Genomic DNA, 21,498 nt, shown 5'->3' on the forward strand with positions numbered 1-21,498 from the left:
AACTTTGAACTTGCAATCCTCCTGCCTCAATCACCTGAGCTGCTGGGATTAAAGGCATGCGTTATCATGCTGAGCTAAACTAATCTTCTTTATCAAGGCTTCTCAGTTCCGACACAGTTATCCTTTTGGACCAGGTCAGTCTTTGTTGAGGGAACTGCCCTGTGTAATGCGGTGCTTAGAGCATCTTTGGTTCCTAACCCAGTAGACACTAGTAATACTCTCCCCACATAAGTGGTAACAACCAAAAATGTCTCCAGACGCTGGTAAATCTTCCCATCGAGACAAGACTGAATACTACTATTCCATATAAAACATAACTCTAACCCCACTCTGACGTTGTATCCAACCCTTAGCAATATCCAGGCTACACACGTTATCACAGAGAATATATATCTGTTGATCTAACTATGCTAGTTAGTTTCTTTTTAAACTATAAAATCTGTATTCCTTAGGAAGGAAAAACGTGAGCAGCTACCAAGTATCACTTCCTTAACTGAATTACAGCTTTGAAAAGTTGACTTAAATGTAAACCATTCATTATCTTTAAAACCTCACACTGTGGACTGGGCTGTAATTCAGTGGTAAAGCACTTGCCTACCATGTCCAAGGCCCTGGGTTCAACCTCCAGCACTGAAAGGGGGAAAAAAATGGTAGAGGGGAATCAATTTCCAAAACAGTTCCTTAAAATTTTTATCACTAAACTTGATCGAAACAGCACTTTTCTCCAGCTCTGGTAAGAAAGGTGTGAACAGACGACAAGCCCAAAGCTGTGACAACTGCCCATCACTTACATGAACAAAGTGGACAGAAGCGTCAACTCAGCAAGTTACAAGCAAGATTGATAAACTGTGCATGGAATCCAAAGCAAACATAGTCCATGGGAATATGAAGTTTACTAAAAACAGACTAGAGTCCAGAAAAATGATTTAGGATATTCAGTGTGACCTGAGCCTTCAGCAGGGATGCTCCCTGGAAATATACTGAAACTATTTTCTGAATCTTTTCCCTGAACAGAAGTTCTTCTGATGCCTACCACACAGCTGCAGCCAGCACAAAACAGCAGAAGCTGTTTTTGTTTTTTTAATATTTTTTTAGTTGTCAGTGGATACAATACCTTTATTTTATTTATTTATATGTGGTACTGAGGATCAAACTCAGTGCCTCACACGTGCTAGGCGAGCAAGAAGCTCTACTTTTGCTTTGCTTTGATTATAAGAAAATTTGTATTCCTTGCTCCAGTCACACTGGCAAAAATCGGCAATTCCTCTTAGGCTTCTATCACATGATGTTGGTCCACTTCATATGGAGAAGCCAAATACACATTCCTAAAGATTTCCATACAGATTCTATTTTCACCTCCTTTACAAACTTGCACACACACACCAAGCGAATTCATGTTCCACACAGCTAGACCCCTACCAAATCCCAGTTCTACCACTTCCCAGCAGTGTGAACTTGGGCAAATTACTTCCCTTCCCTGTGTTCTCATATGTAAAAATGGAGATAAAAACCAAACTAACTGTATAGGACTATTGGACAGATTAAGTGAATTCATTCATGCAAAGATATAGTGCAGTTCCTGACTGTGGTAAGTGTTCAATAAATTTTTACCAGTAAAAACTGGATAGAAGGAAATGCAGATTCATTGAGGCTTAATGGCCAGCACAATGGCTGAGCCACATGTAGAGTTTCACTTATTCAAATTTGTACCAAAACCTCTGTACTATATCAAATCTTAGGTGCACATATTTTCTTCTTTTGATAATTACACCACTGCCAAATTAAAGAGCACTGCTATCACACAAAAATCTACTTTTAAAAAAAGTTTTCTAAACTGAATTGTGATAAAGACAAGATATACCATCCTTTTAAATATTCTAAAATTCTGTTTTCCACTAGGGAGTAGCTATCCAACTTCATCAAACACTTCATAAGGCAAAAGAAAACCCTCATGTGAGCCTTTAATTCTCCTGAGGGTATCTAATTTCATTTCACACGCACATGCCAACTCTAAAGACTTGCATTTAGGGACTTGGTGGAGGTTTAAGTGCCAACGGGGATTTTAAGAGACTCAGTACATATCAACCTGAGTAATAGTTCTGACCCCATCATTTGATGATAGAGTTTAGATAAAGTAGCATTGCGATCTGTGCTGAAGAATAAAAGGAATCTACTTGAAATCTCAAAGATAACATGAAAATAAATTCACATGCCTGCTAAAAACCCTCTTAACTCCTTGAAAGAAGGATTTGTCTATTTCAGAAGCACATTTTCTTAAAATACAAACAATACATACTTATAGCCCACAAGCCTGCTGCAGCCAGGCTACAACTATTTTGCTCACCATTCTCATTCTCAGAACTGATGACTTATGTTTTAATTTTCTATGATAAAATACTGGAAATAATAACTATGATTAAAAGATAAATCACAACATATGCAAAGAGCCCCCAATTTGTTTACTCCTCAAAATATTGTGTGATGAAACCCAGCCCCAATTTCATAATAAAGGGTACATTTTATCAGATGTTCTTTCTCCTAAAGGATACTTTTAAAAAAAGAAGAGATCCCACCTTTTAAATATTTTATAGGAAAGATGCACTGGTCTTATGTAAAAGATCCCTAAGTGACTACAATTTTAGAATCTAAAATACAGTAATTGAAGGTAAGAAGGAAATTCTTACAGCTAAAAAACTCCATCACCATGAGGAACACAATTTTCAAACAGCATTGTTTTTGAACTGCTTACTGCTCTCTATGAAGATAAGAGTTGGGAGCAGCCTCCCTACTGTCTCACACAGACTTGCCTTGTGGGCATGGGGTCATCAGAGAACTGTTTTGTCTGTCATAGGAATTGTGTTGCCAAGATTTTCCTTCTTTAGGGATTCTTCTCAAAAATAGGTGCCAAGTTCAACTTCAAGGTTATGAAGTTCAGGTGCAGATTATAAATTCTGCACTGAATTTTTTTTTTAAGACCTTGAGAATTACTGAAATTCTCAGATGTTCCTCATGGTGATGGGATTTTTCAGCTGTAACAATTTCCTTCTTGCCTTCAGGCAGATCTGATGTCTGAAATTCCACTTCTTTATAGCATATAGCTTATTTACTAGATTTAGGCAAAAATCTTTGGCAACATGGCCTTGGTCAAAGACTTTGTTTCCCATGCCAATAGCTGTAGCTGCCTGCACCAGGAACCATGAAGCCACAATACTCAATGTAATCTCTATAGGTGCACACATATATAGGACATATTCGCATGTATAGGACATACACGGTTGGCCATCTACAACTGCAGGTTCTGCAGCTATGGATTCCATTAACTGTGGTTCAAAAACACTGAAAACAAACAAACAACAATAAAAACCCAGTCTTTACTAAAGGCACACAGACTTTTTTTTCTTGTCACCGTTCCCCTGAACAATAGTTTAACAACTATTTGCGTAGCATTTACATTGTAGTCAGTATTACAAGTAATCCAGAGATGACAAAGTATTTGAAAGATGTGCACAGGTTAGCAGTACCATTTTATACAGGGACTTGAGCATCACAGGTTTTGATATCCAAGGGGATCTTAGAACAAATCCCCATGAACACTGGAGGACAACTGTATGTTAGATTTATACACACACACACACACACACACACACACACACACTAGTTTAAACAAAAGTCCTTTATCTCTTTCATAGTTGAGAGATACTGGCTCACCGACATGTTGCTAAAACACTAGACACACTTTATACACACCCTTGGGGTAACAAACAAGGGCAACTGAATGTTTTTCATATAAAACAACAGTGTTCCAAAGAAAATTACTATGTAGAGAAATTCTTTGACCTGACTTTGACAGACAATCTCAGCGGTAAGAGCAGAACACAGGGTGTCTCACCAGGGCTCAGAACCAATCTCAACTAAGATTTTAATTACAAATGGGAAAAGACAGCAAGATGGGCAGGGAGGGGTTGGGGGAGACCTGAGTACAGCAGGCTGGCTCAGAAACGGGAAGTAATGGTTAAGGTAGGTCAGAGAGTTCCAGGACTGGGAGAGCTGGAGACAGGCCCATCCCTGGCTGATCAGTGGCTCTCACTGGGTGTATTAAAAAAGTGAAAGAAAACACTGCACTTTCATGGGATTTGCCTCTCTTTTAAGATATTTGAGGATTTTGTTTGGGTTTGTTTTTGCATTGAACCCCATAAACATTTTTCAAAGCATAAGGCCAGAGGCTATAAGTAGTAGGCTGCGAGAAAAAGCTCCTGTCCAGCATGAAATAACTGGAATAAGTACTCCTCTAGCTTCCAGACTGGTGCATTCCTCCCCAACAGAGGACCAGAGCACCAGAGAGTATGGAAGGAACTGAAGGACCAGCTCAGGTCACCCAGCACCTGATTTACATACTCTGAGCAGGTTCCTAGGGAGCATCTGTTTTTGAAACCAGAGCAGCAGGGCTCCCTGCCGAGCCACAAACCTTTGGGTAGAGTCTGTCCCAGGCCTTTTCAACTTTTTCTTGTCAGACACCTTTTCATGAGGACAATCCACTCACTGTCACCACCACTATTATGTCTGAGTCATAGAGACTTTCAATGTCCTTAGAAGTCTTGGTTTACATCAAAGAAATCTCCCTGCCACTTGGTCCTACTGAGATGCTGATGAATGACAGGAACAGCCTGTTGTATTTTTTTCAGGGTCCCAAAGAGTCTTGTCCAGGGCTGGGGGTGTAGCTCTGTAGTAGAGCAATTGCCTAGTGTGTCTGAGGAGGCCCTGGATTGGACCCCAATCACCATAAATTAAAAGAAAAAAAATTGTTTTGTTTTGTTTTAAAGAATTCTTGTCAACCCAGGAGATTGAGGCAGGAGGATCACAAGTTCAAAGTCAGCCTCAGCAACTTAGTGAGACGCTGTCTGAAAATTTTTAAAATTTTTAAATTTTTTTAAAAAGACCCGGGGATGTAAGTCAGTGATTAAATGCCCTGGGTTCAATTCCTGTTCTTCAGGCTTTAGGTGAGAAGACAACCCCCTTCTTCCCAAAGGAGGACAACTGTCAGTGTAATTACTCAGTAGAACCAACATTTCTCTAATGCTCTAGAGAAAGGATCTAAAAGAGCACTTGGGGGTGAAGGAACCCAGATGGAACCAGTGGAAGCCTCAGGGCGGAGAGCACAGCTGCACGGGACCCTCCTACCCAGGCTGACTAACTCAACACAGGACTCAACGGCGAGTTAGGACTATAATGCCCACAACTCATGGGGACAATCTGGATCCCAAATAGAATAAAATTTCAGCACCAAGAAATGTGTGGTCCCCATCACTCAGAGAGATGAAAGCAATCAGGAAATAGTAGAGATGAGGAAGGCAAAAAATGCTATAGAGACCTAAGTTTAATCTAAAGCCAGAAGAGTGTGGACAGAGCACAGCAGTGCTCAACTGGGGGCAATTCCCTGACGCACACACATCAGGAAGATAACTGGAGACACCTGACTCTGGAGATATGCAGTGCTACTGGCACCTAGGATTTAAAGGACAGGGATGATGCTCAAAATCCTACAATGCACAGGACAGGTCCCCACAACAAAGATCTGGTTGAAAACATCAAAGATGCCAGGGTTGAGAAGACCTTAAAAGAGGGCACACTTGCCCACATCTGATAATCAGAGGTTGAAAATTACCTGAGGGTGGTCCACCCTGGTCAACAGCAGTAAATCAGATAAGCAGATGTTAGAAAACCTAGCAGTGGCAGAAAAAGTCAGTGCATCCAATCCAGGAGTTTTGTTTTGTTTCTGAAAACACTTAGCCATCTCCACAGGTAGGTTTTGAGCACGTGCTCTTTCCTGCAGCAGTAATATGGCCAGTCTCAATGAGAGTACTAGTTTTTCAACCTTCACATTGATAAATCCCCTGGGGTCACATCATTAGAAGGAAAAGTGGGCGGAAATAAACAGAAGCAAACCTGTCCTAAATGGCAATGGCATACATTGTTAAAGGCAGAGTGTGTCTTCACTTGGCATTCAACACTTTCATTTTGAAGTCTACGGAAAGATTTCCTGGGTTAATAAATAATGAGTTTAAACACACCCATTAACTTCCCCCCCATACACACACACATGACAAGTTCCATGTTACTTTAATCTCCAGTCAGAATAGCAACCACATATTAATTATTGTTGCCCAGGGTTAACTCCAAGGACACTACAAGACAAAAGAATGCAAATTCCACACAAAACAACTCCCCACAAAATGTCCAATGGCTCCCAGGTGATGCACATTCAAGTCTATTTCTTTGTTGTTGTTTAGTTTTTGCAGGATTGGGCACTGAACCCAGGGCCTCACCATGCTATGTAAATGCTCTATCACTGAGCTACACCACCAGCCCCATCCAGGTCCCTTGGTGGTGTTCTGGCCTTAAATAAACATCAGTAACCAGGCTGGGATGAAGTGAGGGGTTATGTCAATCAATAGCCTTGCTTATAATTAACCAAGAAGTACAGAAGAGCCTAAAAGTAGAAGCATAAATCTAGGATCCTGTGTGCTAACTTCCTCCACAGACAGTGCATTTCATTAAGATTCTCATAAGAAAATACAGAATCCCTATGACCACAAATACATCATGGTGGGGGTGTCTCAGCTGTGCTTCCTACAAGCTACACTGACTCCTCGCTTTAAGCTTTTGCCACCAATTAGTCCAAGTCAAAATGTGCAAACCCTCTGATCAAACATCTCCACTCCTGAAAAATTTTACCTTCAAGAAATAATCAAACAAGTGTGCAATGATCTAGGTACAACAATGTTCAGGAGCTATTATAAAAGGAAACCTCTAAACAACCTAAAATGATCATATAATTGATAACATATGCCCCAAAAGAAAGAGCAGTGCTACAAAGCCCCAGAACCCTGCCAGGGGCTGTTGACTTTTGAGTGCCAATACTTCACCAAGACAAAAAAAGGGGGGGAGGCAGAAATTTGTCAAACTGCAAATCATGGTTATGTTGGAAAGTAGAACTAATTTTGAATCTGAACTAGCAGCAAAATTATTTGGTCTGTACTATCACTATGAATAATATCATCAAAGCTTCCCCAAACTCCAAACAGAATTTGACCGTTTCATTTTAAAATCATGCTTTGCATAATTTGAGACAAAATTCGTACTTAATCAAAAAGGAATAAAATGTAAAATATGCAACAAACATGGTATTTCAAGAAAATATTTAAAAATCTGAATAAGAAAACCGTTTGGGTGGATAAGAAGGAAAAGACTGGGCTGGGGCTAGGGCTCAGCAGTAGAGCACTCACCTAGCATGTGCTGGGTTCAATCCTCAGCACTACATAAAAATAAATAAATAAAAATAAAGGTATTCTGTTCAGCTACAACTAAAAAAAAAAAAAAAAAACCCTAAATATTAAAAAATAAGAAGAAGGAAAAGACTCCCAGACACAATTTCCAAATAATTTCACATAGACTCTTTTCTGGGCAATGAGCACAGATGTATCCTCAAAGATTTTTTTTTAAAATTGTATTCATTTATTTATACGTGGTACTGAGAATCGAACCCAGTACCTCACACATGCTAGGCAAGCGCTCTACCACTGAGTCACAATCCCAGCCAAAGGTTTTTAAATGATTGACTCCGGCCTTCATTTTCTTTACAGCATTGAGAAGAGTGAAGAACAATTGAAGAAGGCACAGCTCAGTGGCAGAGGGCTTGCCTAGCAAGCGCAAAGCCTAGTTTCAATCCCCAGGAAAGCAAAAGAGAGGTTTTTTTTAAAAAACAAAAACAAAAACAAAAACAAAAACAAAACTTGCTTTAAAAATGGTGAAAATGAGGGCTGAGGTTGTGGCTCAGTGATAGACCACATGTGAGGCACTGGGTTGGATCCTCAGCACCACAAAAAAATAAATAAAGTAAAGGCATTGTGTCCATCTACAACTTAAAAAAAAAAAAAAGTTTCGTTTTTTTTTTTTTTGAAAAAAAGAAATAGTGAAAATGACAGAGACTTATGAAGTTCAAATATTTTGTAATACTTCATACAATCAATAAACTATCATCTGCAGTTTCATAAATTTTTTTAATGTAAACATTGCTCTATGAAATTTATTAACAACATCAGTATCTACTATCCTGCCTCAGCAAAGCAAGCCTCCTCTAGACTAAAATTAATAAAAGAACAATCTAAGAACCACAAGGATTCAAACCACTTGCTTATGGTTTTCTATGATGGCGTTACTGTCCATATAATACAGATGATGGGAAAAATCTTCCCTATAACCATACAATTAGTGATTTTGCTAAAATATGGGTAAGAAAAATAGATTTATGGAAACTATGGCATCCATGTCTTTATTACTCATGCAAATGTCACTACCCATCAAGAGATCATCCAGACATGGGTAACTGTCATTAAATTCCTTGGATACTCTGCTGATTTTCAGCAATAACTTTAGCTTTAAATATATTTCTCAATTCTGTCTTATAAAGGTATGTTTGTCAATGTAGCGTAGAAGACATTTTACTTGCCAGTTTGTGAGCCTAGCTCATAATTTTAAATATTCACATATGTGATATGGGGCCTACATTTATTCTCTTGGCCCTGGCCCTGCAAATGGCCCTGCTAATCAAAGAGCTGCCTGTGCACATGCAAGTTTTCTAATATTTAAAGCTCTTCCCAACCAACTCTTACGTTAAAAAAAAACAACAACAATACAGGCTTGTATACACAGAGGCATGGGGGGGCCAAGACAAAGCACACACCGCTGGACACAAGGGAGCTTCTTTTCATCTGCAGATGATGGCATTTTCTAAACCTAGCATAGTTTCTAAACTTAGTACATGTTCAATGCAGGATTAAGGAAAGAAGAAATAAATTTACAGATGACATGCAAACATACAGTAAAATCCTTAGAGTAAATCTGTGTTTATCCAAGCTTTTATTTTTTTCTTCTTTTTTTTCTTCAGCACACTCCTCAGAATTAAATCCGTACCTCCACACAACGTATGCCACGGTCAGTGGATATGACCCACATATTATTCACTGACACCCCCCCCAAACAATTTAAAGAATTATGGAATTCTTTGAGGACCCAATTAAAGAGACCAAGTAAAAACTTCCATGGGTGAGGTTGTAGCTCAGTGGTAGAGCACTTGCCTAGCATGTGTGAAGTACTAGGTCTGATTCTCAGCACCACATATAAATAAATAAATAAATAAAAGGTCTATTAACAACTAAAAAAAAAAAATTAAAAAAAAAGAAAAGAAAAACCACGTCCATTCTATTCTAACACCCCCAAATCCTGTTTCATCTTGGGCTAAGAATCACCAACAGTAATACAGATAAAGTGTTGCCGTCCCAAAGTGCTAAGAGTCAGTCTTGCCTACCTCTTCTTTCCTATTATAAATATCTCATTTTTTAGTTACTACAACTTAAAATGCATTTATACAGAGGCAACTATAATCCTTAAGAGTAGATACGAAGGTAGAGCAATTACTTGTCCAGCTCCCCTATCACCCTCTTGCGCTGTGTCTCTACAGGCCAGTGGAGGCTTTGCCACAAGAACTCCAACACCTTTCCTTGTAACTGGCAGAGTCAGCTGGTATGACGTCATGTGATGTGAGATGCCAGATTTAAACTGGGGACTCACGTTTCTTCCTTGAGGCCTGGAGGACACATTTTCCAAATAGCTCTTAGCAAGGCCGCAAAATGTTTTATTCAAGGAATGCTCTTTGAGAAGTGATCCGACCTGACCTGCCGTCAGTGCAACAATGAATAAGCTAAAGCGGGAATAACTGACGCAGAGAAAGGCTGGAAAAGTAGCCAGAATCTTTCATCAAAAGAAGAGATAACATCAGAAAACCTCAAAGAATACTCCAATAATTGAGGTAGAAATGGGCAAACCAATGAGACTTACCTTTTCTTTCAATAAATTAAATACTTCTCAGTTTTTAATCTAGTTTTCTAAGTGCCTCATTATGTAAATCTTCCTCCTACCCTGAGGAGGTTGGGGCTGACAGCTCTAGAAACTATATTTGACAAGGAAACAGGCATTTGTCTTTCCCAAGTGGAAAGGAAGTCAAATAAATATTGGTGGCATGTTCAAAATCTGATCATTTTCCTGTTGGGTTTTCAAAGTTTCTGGAGTGAGGACCAACCACTTATTTTCCCAGATTTCCATGCAGTGTTCGACTCAAAAAAAAAAAAAAAAATTAGTTATGAACTGCTTACTGTATACAGAACTCCAACAACAAACCTAGAAAAGATGACACAAGCTGAAGGCAAAGGAAATGAATAGGACTGAAAAGCCCAGCTACAAAGGGCCCTCCCAAGACTCTGTAGGCTGCGTACCCAGGTTCAAATAATAACCAGTTTATTTTCTAGCTGTGTGACATTGTGCCAGTTGCTTAACCTTTCTGGGCCTCACTTTCTTCATCTATGGAGCGGATATAATTATAGAGCCTTACTCATATGGTTGTTAAGTGGATTTAATGACTTACTGAATGTCAACTGCTTGGCAGCATGCCTGGCACATAGTAAGGACTGAACAAACACAAGCCGTATTTATTATTACCTTCAAAGAACTGTAAAGTGCTTCATAATCAAGGGAAAAGGTGAGACGCATCTCCCCTCCCATCATAAAATCTGCACTCTGGGGGGAAAATAGCTGCTATTCAAGGGGTCAAATCCCACCCTTGAGGACCTTTTCATGAACACGAGTTAATAAAGCTTATTTAGTAGTGAGATACTTTAACTCTCCCAGCTCAGTTTACACATTTGAAAAGGGGAATATAAAGACACTTCACGTGTCTTTATACTTTACATGTAAAGTGTCTTTATGTTCCTTCAGCTAACTCTAAGTGAGCTAGCAAACAACTCTCAAGTTCCTCCTAAGCCCAAGACAGAAAGAGAAGAAGCAGGCTTGGGAGCAGGAGAATAGGACTCCCGTGAACTAGACCTGCTGGGGACAGTTTCAAAAAGGAGCTAGACAGGCAGGATACCTGATCAGCAGAGGGGAGGGCGTGCGCAGAGGTTTGCAGTAGGAAGGGTTACAGATCCTTTGGAGCAGAATTCACGTAGGGCAAAAGAATAACGGGAGAGTCGCAAGATCAGAAGGCCTTGAAAACCAGGCTAAGGATTTGAACTTGATTTTATAAGGATACTCTTTAGACAGAATTCTAGAAATATAAAAGTTGCCAAGAGAGTCCAGGTTGAAAAGGTGAGAAATCAAATTGGCGCCAACCAGCCCAGGAACTGATCCTAGGGAACATCTCCCAGGCCACGATTTCCCTGGACCAGTGAGTACAGTGAGTAGTGGTACTTCATTCACCATCGAGGCCCATTCCTTCTTAATTTTTAGGTACAGTTATATTACCTTTTCCCCCCAACACTGAATTTTGTTTTATTCTATTTTTTATATGGTGCTGGGGTTGAAATCCAGGGCCCTGAGCATGTGAGACAAGCACTCTACCAATGAGCTACATCCCAGCTACAGTAACTAACCTTTCATTATGGCTCATACATATACTATGTGCCAAGTGCTCTGCAAATCTTACCACGAATTTGCCTGAAAACTAAGCAAGAGAGATACTACTATGCCCACCTACTAACCAGACAGTTAAAGGCCAGATAACCTGGCCAGGAGGCCACACCTGGTGAGGGGTGGGTGGAGCTGGGCTTCAACTACTAGGAAGGGGATGCTGTTCACCGGGCCTAGGTGCATTTAGGCAGAAGGAAACAGTGGCCACCTAATACAGGCTCAACCAGTGGCTCATTCTTGAATGTCCCTAGCAGATCAGTGACATGAACACGTTATGTACCAGTGACTCTGAATCCAAAATTTTGAAATCCAGTAATAATAAGGTACCCAAATCCCACCAGTCACAATAGCAGATGTGAATAGTCAAGGTTCATGTCCTCAAAGGTGACTGCACTTACAGCCAGAAGAGCTGGAAAAGCAAACACTGCTCTCTGGACCACTCTGGTTGAACAGCAAAGGAAGGTCCTGCACATGCCGGTTTGTGCCTGATTAAGGAACAGGTAAAAGAGCAAGAACAACAGGCCAGGCCGTCTGAGAGGAGCAGAGTTTCCTGGCCAGCCTGGCCAAGGAGCTCATTGCTCCCTGCTAACAACTGCCCTGCCTGCAGCTGCTCCCAGGGCTTTGCTGTCCCCAACACAGCAGGGACAAAAGAAAAAAAAAAAAAAAAAGCACTTGACAATAGAAATTCTTCTGGACCATGCAGAAAAGGCAGGGCACTAGAAAGCCTCTGGGAGACAAAGAAAAAGGGACCTACCTAATGTCCTCATATGATTTCACAGTGACCAAAGGGGCTACCTTTCAGGACATGGTGAGACAGGAAGTCTTCAGGCACACTGAGAGGTGATTTGGTGTGGGGGGCAGCTGCCCCGAACAGCAATGTCTCAGTGTTTTACTAATAAGAAAAATACCAATAGATTGAAAAAAAAATACACACACACACACACACACATACACACACACACATACACACACACACTAGAAAAGGGAGAAAAGCAGGCTTGAGAACTTTGCTTTGTAGCTTAAAAAAAAAGCTCCAGGTGACAACCAAAACCACGGCGTCTTCTCAGGTTAAGTGGGAAAAGAGGTCAGTGCTTCCACTTCACATCTGCGGAGATGCGTTCGTTCCCACCCAGACTGAACCAAACCGTGAGAAGAGGTGCACCTGGGATATATTCCACTGAGAATTTATCCCTTACAGCATTAATACCTGCTTTCTATATTTGTATTTGAGTGCCTACTTGTGTACATTTTACATGATTTATTCAGAAAAATCAAAATGTTCATTTATGTCTCATTAATAATCCTCAAGATATCTTGCACTTAAATAGCCATTATGCCACACCTATGCCTAAAATAGAAAACATGAAAAGTCAAGTTCATTTGGAAATTACTGGCCCCCACTGTACTTGGCCCTGGGGACATGGAAACAGTGTCCAAAACATCAACCAGTTTGCACAGTAGTCTTGCCACTTTTTTGGCTGAGCCTTTTCTTTGCCTTTTTTTTTTTTTTTTAAACTGATTCTGGTTAGCCATACCTAAACTTAGTTTCTGCCTGAAGTCAGTTTTTGTTTTTAACAACTTACTTAGAATCGCAGAAACAACAAGTTTCCCGACCTGTGCACACACAATTAACTCGAGAGAAGCCATAAAAATCTCATGAAGGCCAAGAAGAAACTGAAACCTGACTGGGGAGTTTGGCGCCCTCCCTCTCTCCAATCCTGGAGCACATTTTGAAGTCAGCTGTGTCAGCTGACTGGCACAAGCCTCACAGGCTTCCCTGGCCCCAGGCCGGCCATAAGATGCCTGATCCCATTTAACACAGGCAAGCACAGACAAGAAGGCGGCGTTTGCCTGGCGTACAGGAATTGATACAGAGAGGCAACTGCCTCATGCGGACGTTTTGGGGTGTGACAACTTGAGAGTGAGGTTATTACCAGCATGTAATGAGTAAGTCAGGGATGCTACTCAATGCACAGGACAGTCCCCCTGACAGTCCAACAAACATCTATCCAGCCTACTGTTGTTGGAGAAACCCTGGTCTAACTGTGAGGAGCAGCTGCAATTCACAAGTAGCTCCTATTTTTTCCTTATTATTTGGCTATTCATACATAAAACACACAACATCTAATTCTGTATTTTTTTTCATTTGTTAGAATGAGCTTCATACTATTGTCTGGCAAGCAGCAAGTCATTATCTCTATTTTTTTTTTAAATTTTTAATATTTATTTTTTAGTTTTCGGCGGACACAACATCTTTGTTTTGTATGTGGTGCTGAGGATCGAACCCAGGCCGCATGCATGCCAGGCAAAGGTGCTACCGCTTGAGCCACATCCCCAGCCCCATTATCTCTAAATCATAGTAAAAGTTAGCAAAGAACAATAGTATAGTACTTAGTGATAAGGAGGCCCTACAAGTTGGCTGTCCTTGGGAATCTATCAATTCCATATTTAATGTTTCTATTCTAACGGAGCATTACAACATGTTCTTCAGTGGATGACTTAACAAAAGGATGCTCTGTTAGAAGACATTAAAAAGAGAAAGAGAGAAGAGGGTCTACATTAGGAGTGTGTCTCCAACTAACATACCACCTGTTTGGCATCTCTGGCCCTGCTGCTTCCCTAAGTTATTATTTTTAGGGGTGGAAATTTGAAGTCTGATTAGAGATTACTAGATTGTAAATCTAACTTTAAATAAATGAGAATTTCCCAGAAACTTGAAAGTCCTTAGTAGCAAAGAAGGCGGCTCTGCATTCTGTAACATGTTCTTCAACCTTGGACAAGTGACTAATCACATTTGGGTTAAGATTTTTCATGTAGAAAATGAAGAGGATGGAGCAGACGATGGATAAAGGCTAATTTCAGTATTATCTTAATCACTGAAATTAAAACTAGCATCTAAGTCTCCTTACCCAAGGTAAGTGCAAGGAAAAAAGAATTCATAATCCAAAGTCCAATAGGGAACATTGGAGATCAGTACTTGGAGATCTAGCATGTTATCCTGAAGTTCCTCCCACTTACACTAGAGGGCACAGTTCTTCCCAAGGGGAGGCCACAGACAGCCCCCCCAACCCCCCCCCCTCCCCGGACTGCTGGCTTCAGGATGGTGACCCCAGAAACTGTACACAAATTCTATGTTTCATCAGTTTTTCTGAAGGACCCAAAGCACCAAAACAAACAAACACACCAAGTAAAGACTTTCCCTAGAGGCAGAGCCCCAGTTTTCTTACAGATGAAAGCAATTAAAACAGAAGCCCTAAGGTCATTTACAAATTACAACTCGCAAAAGTCCTGGTGCCTTCTCCTTCTCACATGAAAACAAAAGCCCACGGATTTTAGAATATGCTAAGGTCTCACAATTGTGTATTTTGCCTTTCCTTTAAATAAACATATGTATTGATGGATGATTAATTCCTCTCCAGTCTACCTTTCACAATGAATGAGGCAGTACTTTGAAAAATTGAATATTTGTTATCATGCAAGAATATTTCTCTTGGCTATTAGAAGTAGCTGTCTGAGAACAGCAAGTGAGCATCTAAAGAAGAGGGAAACGTGAAATATTATATCCAATTAAGGCAGAAAAAATAAGTTAACTAACACTAAGGCAAACCCTCACCAATCTGATTTGCTGGAAATTTCAAGATTGTCCTAAGATTCACAAAACATCCCCAGGCATTCAACGAAATTCACATCAGTCTCCCTCAAGTCAAATAAGTTTACTTTGAGCCACTTCAAACCTCAAACTTAAACAGAATTTATTAAATAAACACAACCAAGAAAGGAAAAAGGAGCCAAGAAACCACAGCAACTCTCGATCCCAGAAGGGAAAAAGTTTCTAGTAACTGGTGTCCAGCCTAAAGAGGGCATCGGTTTTGTCTTTTAAAATAACCAGTTTGTCCTCAACGAATTTGCTTTAAATTCAAAAATTCATAAGGACAGACAGCACACATACAGGATCTTTTGATCCCATGCTCTGGAATTATCCAAGCCCGACATGAGCACTTCTTGGTGAGCATGGAACCCGTGCTCCAAAGAGGTCTGGCAGGCAGAGAAAACAAGTGACTGATTAAACCCTTGTCGCCCCCTCCCACACTGCACTGAGCCGGCTCCTCGGGAAGAGTTTGCAGCACCCCTACACAGGAAGCCCGCACGTTTTGCAAAGGAAATGCCAGACCAGACCTTTCTTGGAGAAAGGCACGTCCGTGCTGAGCATTTTATGGGGCTTCCTGCAGCCAGGCAGCTCTTTCCGGGACTCACCTGGCGCGGGTACCGCGGGAGACGCGGGGAGCCAGCCACCCACACACAGGGCCACGCACCTTCGCCACCTCCCGGACACCCGAGCGCGGGACAAAACACAACCTGCCCGGGCTTACTCATCGCAGGCTCCCGGCCGGTTAGGGGGGTGGGAGACTTCAGGCGGCTCCCGGAAAGTTTCCCCTCTCGGATCCGGGAAGGCGCCGCGTGCCGCGCCCAGGCAGACCCCGCGCCCTCGGCCCCTCGCCCCCGGGCAGCCGGGTCGAACCGCGGCCGGGCGCACTCACCTCGGGGAAGAAGTTGTCCATTGTTCCGGCGCGCTCCCCGGCTGGCCGAGCGCGGCTCGCGGAAGTCAGCGCGGCGGCAGGTCCGGGAAGCCGTCGTGTCACGGCGCGGCTCCCAGCGACTCCAGCCCGCGGGGCGCCCCCGCAGCCATCGCCCGATGCCCTTCTCGTCTTTCTCACCTTTTGTTTGCCCAAACCCAAGTCTCTACCTCATCCGTCCCAACTACAGCCTTTGTCTCTTCTTGCTCCAAGTTCCTCACTTCTGGGCTAAGCGCTCCCGAGCGCAGAACAGCTGGTGGCACATTCCTCCCCCGGGTAGGGGGAGGGCGGCGGGGGTCTGGCGAGCGCGCCCCCTCCCTCTGCGCTCCGCGGCGGGCGCTCGGGGCGGGCAGCGGGACAGCCGGCCACAAAGCGCGCCCGAGTGGCTCTGCCCGCACGACCCGCCGCGGTGAGCAGTCCGGCGCCGCGGCTCAGCCGGCTCTTGCCCGCGGGAGCCTCGGCGACAGCGCGCGCCCCGCCCACCGGAGCGCCCCGCCTCCGGCCCCGCCCCGCAGGGAGCTGAGCCCCGCCCCTCCCCGTGCTGTCCCGCCCCCCCCCCCCCCGGGGCCCAGCCCTCAGCCCGCCACCGACCGGGCGCCCGCCCCGCCCACTGCGCTCTGCGCGCCTAGGAGCTGGGAGGTTCGTGGATCGCAAAGCACTGGGTGGTCCTCCCGCGGGGTCCACCTTAGCGCGGGCGGGGGACGCGACTCTTCCTTGTAGGGATGGAGACTAAATAGTTATGGGAAGTGGGGCAGGGTCCTCACTGCCTTTGATGGTAGCGGACCCTGGAACGAGCTCGGCACCGGTCTCAGTGCAGCTCCGCGCTGGACGGCGCGGTCCGCCAAGTTCTGCGCCAGATCAAAGCAGAAAACCGAGGCTAAGCAGAATTTCTGGACGCTGTCTTCTCGCATTGAGTTTCTCTCCTGCGGTCGGGTTAAAAGTCATTTTAATAACTGCGGGAAAATGTAGCCTTGTAAACTGAAAGGGAACATGCCCAGTGCCCAAAGGAAACATGGACAGATTTAAGGGAGATGGGTGAATGCTCAGATCCATCTGGAAACGAAGCGCTAGTTTCCTCTAGAACAGTTCCTCAAAGTTTAGCGTGCCCAGGAGGCACCTGGGGATCTTGTTAACATGTGGAGTGGGATTCTGCAGGGTAACCCTTGACAATCTGCTTTCCTATCAGGCTTCCGGGTGCCCCTGGAAAGATGCTGCTTGGTCCACTGCAATGATAGAGCTTTTTAACAACCAGAGAAATTAGAAGTCAGGGGTTAGAAACTTTTGTAGCAATTTAACAGTGCCACTACATCCCACCACATTATGGATAGACTCTTTGAACCGACCCAGTTGGGTGTTGTCGGACTTACTTCTGAGTCACACCTGGCACAGCATATTGGCAGTTGGCAGATTGAGAACCAAATGACTGGTTCTTCACCACAAATGGTTTGAGAAGTTCTTTCCAGGGGATCTGCCAACTGCTGTGCAACCTTTAAAACAGCTTAGAAAGGTATCTTCTAGGGAAAACCTTCTGAGAGATGTCAGATGTATCAGAGATGAATGAATGAATGAAACAAGTTTCAAATCCTTGTTTGGAAGTTCAAACATTTTTGTAACAATCTTCGAGCAGTTATTGAGCATAATATCATTACTTCTACCCACTACCCTTTGGGAAAAGTAGGGTATAAACTAAGCAGTGCTATTGGGCTATGTCATTGTTCTATTCTGCATACACTTAGGGCACTACATAGTAAAGGTTGTGTTCAAGATTGAAGGAAAGTTATGATAGAGTCAGGATGAATAACAATCTCAAACACCAACCAAAGTGCTTAGTCAAATGAGTCCTGTACCTAATTGTGTTCAGATACTGGAGCAGAACAATTACAGTCATTATGGTATTAATCTGCACACCGCATCTCTTACAAAAGAAATTGCTAGGGAGCTTATTCCGGTGGGTGTGGCTTCGTTCTCAGCATCAGCCCAGTCACTGGTATATTGGGCAAGCTTGGCCATATCATTTCAAATCACTCTCCGATCCAATAAGTTCTCTTCAATTGTAATAAACGTATCACACTAATGCAACATGTTAATAATAGGGGTGAGGGTGAAGGGTTATATGGGCACTCAATTTTTTCTGTAAACCTACACCTTTTTAAAAAGTTTGTTGATTTTTTTCAAAACCACTTTCTTGTCAAGTAGAAAATATGGATAATAATTGCATCTAATTTGACTCATACAAAGAATTGTGAGCCATATCCAATATATGAAGTTCAATTTCATGGAATCATTTCATTTCCTTAAAAAGTTTACATCAGTTTTACAATTATGATCCCTAGACTGTCTTGTCAAAATCCCCTAGGAGAAGTTGTTAAACTTTAAAAACAAAAAACAAACAAACAAACAAAAAAGACTCAATCTCTTAAGCATATTGGGAGCCTAAAAGTCTGTATTTTAGTAAGTATCCAGGAAGCCCAGAGTTTGAGAATCACTGCTTTAAGTTGTCAAAATTCATCAGATTTTCTGTATGCGTGCACATTCTCAAAAAGGTGTTAAGATAAATTGCAGCACTGACTCTATTTACAGAACAAACAGCAAAGTGCGTGTTGTTTTAAGCATTCTAAATAGGGTATCTAATCCCCAGGTATTTGGGGTAGGAGCAGTTGTTTGGAAAAAAAAAAAAAATGTGTTCAATTTACAAGGTTTGTTGGCAAGATGAACAGAGAAGACATTTTAAGTCAATAGGTAGCTAAGAATACCCATGCTTGGTACCATCTTTTAGGAGGTGTTTCTGTGAAGGGAGCAGTTCTCCTGTTTGGACAAAGCTGTTTAGGCTCAGAGGGCTATGCCCCATGCTCTGAGACGTGACAAGGTATCAGAACCTGTCAGAATGAGTTGTTTCTTCTCAACTATCCTACTTATTTTCAAAGATATCAAGTTAATGGTGTGTAATGTTTTCAAAAGAAAACACCTCAAAAAGCTCAAGTTCTCTTGTTTTAGTGGCATCAATTTTTTCAAGACTGACAATACTTTATTTTACTCTGTTTGGAAATTCAAACATTTTTGTAACTTAATCTCAGGGCGGTTATTTAGACTGTATTGGACTATTTCCCCACCATAAGAGAGAGTGTTGTAAGTCTATTTGTGAGTTAAGTAATATAACCTTTCTTTGTTCTCCACCACGTGCTTATTAGTTTTCCATTGAGATGTGTTGTCTTAATTCCTTTGTGCTTTCAAATTGAGTTGCTTTGTTGTTGTTGATGCTCCTTCTGTTGATCCTAATCTTGATATGTGTGCAGGTGTAGAGTCAGTTCCATTATCTTTATTTTTATTAAATACTCAACACTTAATTGCTCCAGAGTAATGGTTTAATTATTAGTTACAGAAAGGGAAAGTTCTGCAGGGTTCTTTCACACAAATTAGAAGTTAATAACTGACACAATTCTAAACTCCTTTTGTGCTTGACTAAACAGTAGTTCATCCTTTCTGCTTATTTACAGTGTTGGATGTTGAAAAATTCAAAGGTATTTGTCTTTCTGAACAAACACAAATTAAGGGAATTCTTCAAAGTGTTTCCTTTACTTAGCATAATTTGCCATTCAAAAAATCCTCAAGGGAATATTTTTTTCTGTGAAACTGAAAACCACTGTGAATCATTTCTATAGAAAAAATACAATTCTGATGGGGGATACCTTAAATGTCACACATTGCAATAGAATTAGTCAAGTGCAGAAGAAAAAAAGAAATAAAACGGAGATAAGATACTCAAAAACCTCCTTTTGATGGCACTAATTTTTCTAGACAAAAAGAGCTAGGGCCAGTGTGTAATAAACCTCATTAGATAGCATTGATGGACAGTAAATTCTAACTAGACCCCTGTCACTTCAAACTATAAGAATGTTTTCTAAAGTGTTATCCCACACAAACATGAGTGTTGTTTTATAAATCAATCCATGTCCATACTTGGTCCTTGTTATGGTTTAGATATAAGCTATCCTCCAAAAGCTCAAGTGGGAGACAATGCAAAAGGATATAGAGGAACCTTAACCCAATCAATGAGTTAATCACCTGATAGGATTAACTGAGTGGTAACTAGAGACAGGTAGGGTGTGGCTGGAGGAAGTGGAGCATTGGGGGTGTGGCTTTGGTGTATATATTTGTATCTTCTGATCATCATATCAGCTGCTTCCCTCTACCACGCTCTTCTGCCATGATGTTCTTCCTCACTTCAACCCCCTCTCCCAATGGAGCCAGCCAGCCTCCTATGGACTGAGACAGAGGAAAGTGTGAGCCCCCAAATAAATTTTTTCTCCTCTACAGTTATTCTGGCCAGTTCTTTTAGTCACAGCAGTGAAAAAGCTGGCTAAAACAGTCCTGCTTCTGTTCATTATGAAAAATAGTACAAAAATCTTTGAAATCCTGAAAATCTCCATGATGATACATTAAGCCCACTTGGAGCTTCATTGGACATCTCCCTCTCTTTCTCTTGATTTCTTTGTATGTTCAGGCCTCCACTCTCTTCACTAATCCAGAGGCTGGGAAGCTGACTTTCCTAGGCCTGCATCCCTCTCCCTGTTGTTAATCACATGTTTAACACTTTGAATTTTGTGCCCTTACTTATTGCCTGTTCTTGCAACTTCAATCTTTTCCTGCCCTTTATCTAGGCCAATAAATTTGTGTCTGCTGGGTTTGTGAATAGCTGTTCCTTAACGCAGTTGCTTTCCTGAACCACTAGGTCATCTCTCTTCAAATTCCTTGCCTTGGTTTGGATTGTATTGGTCCAAGCTGGAGTCTTGGTCCCTATTGCGATGGCTTGGAAAAGTAGAGAACCTGTTATGGTTTGGATATGAAGTCCTCTAAAAGCTCATGTGTGAGCCAGTGCAAGAAGCTTTGGAGAAGAAATGATTGGTTTACAGTCTTAACTCAACCAGTGAATTATTCCCTGATGAGATTAACTAAGTGGTAGGTGGGGTGTTACTGGAGGAAGTGGTTCACTGGTGGCGTGGATATGGGGTACACATCTGTATCTGGCAAGTGGAGACCTTTCTCTGCTTTCTGATCAGCATGTGAGCTGGTTCCCTCTGCCACACTTCGGCCATGATGTTCTGCCTCACCTTGAGCCCTGAGGAATGGAGTCTGCTGTCTATGGATTGAGACCTCTGAAACTGTGAGCCCCTAAAGAAGTCTTTCCTCCTCTACAGTTGTTCTGTTTGGGTCCTTTTAGTCACAGCAGTGAAAAAGCTCACTAAAACAGCACCCTTAAGAGGAAGGGCCTCGTGGAAGGCAATGAAGTGGGTTGGGAGAGCGCTCTTAGAAGGGATTGACACTTATCTCTGCAAGTGCTGCCTTGAGAGCGGGTTGGTGTAAAGTGAGACCACCCAGACGCAAGGCCTCTTTTGCACAGGTCTGCTTC

The 21,498-nt window shown here is 42.1% G+C and overlaps 1 protein-coding gene across 1 annotated transcript in view; it reads right to left on the minus strand.

Moving 5' to 3' along the window:
- The window catches only part of Myo10 (myosin X), a 206,216-nt gene extending 189,680 nt beyond the window's left edge, over window positions 1-16,536 (minus strand). Inside the window, exon 1 of the mRNA XM_076857320.2 lies at window positions 16,056-16,536. Coding sequence (XP_076713435.2) covers window positions 16,056-16,076 — 21 coding nt within the window. The 5' untranslated portion in view covers window positions 16,077-16,536. The remainder of the gene's footprint in view (window positions 1-16,055) is intronic.
- Between the last annotated feature and the right edge of the window lie 4,962 nt (window positions 16,537-21,498).

The sequence above is a fragment of the Callospermophilus lateralis genome, chromosome 5 (genome assembly GCF_048772815.1).
Source record: "Callospermophilus lateralis isolate mCalLat2 chromosome 5, mCalLat2.hap1, whole genome shotgun sequence".
NCBI lineage: Eukaryota > Metazoa > Chordata > Mammalia > Rodentia > Sciuridae > Callospermophilus > Callospermophilus lateralis.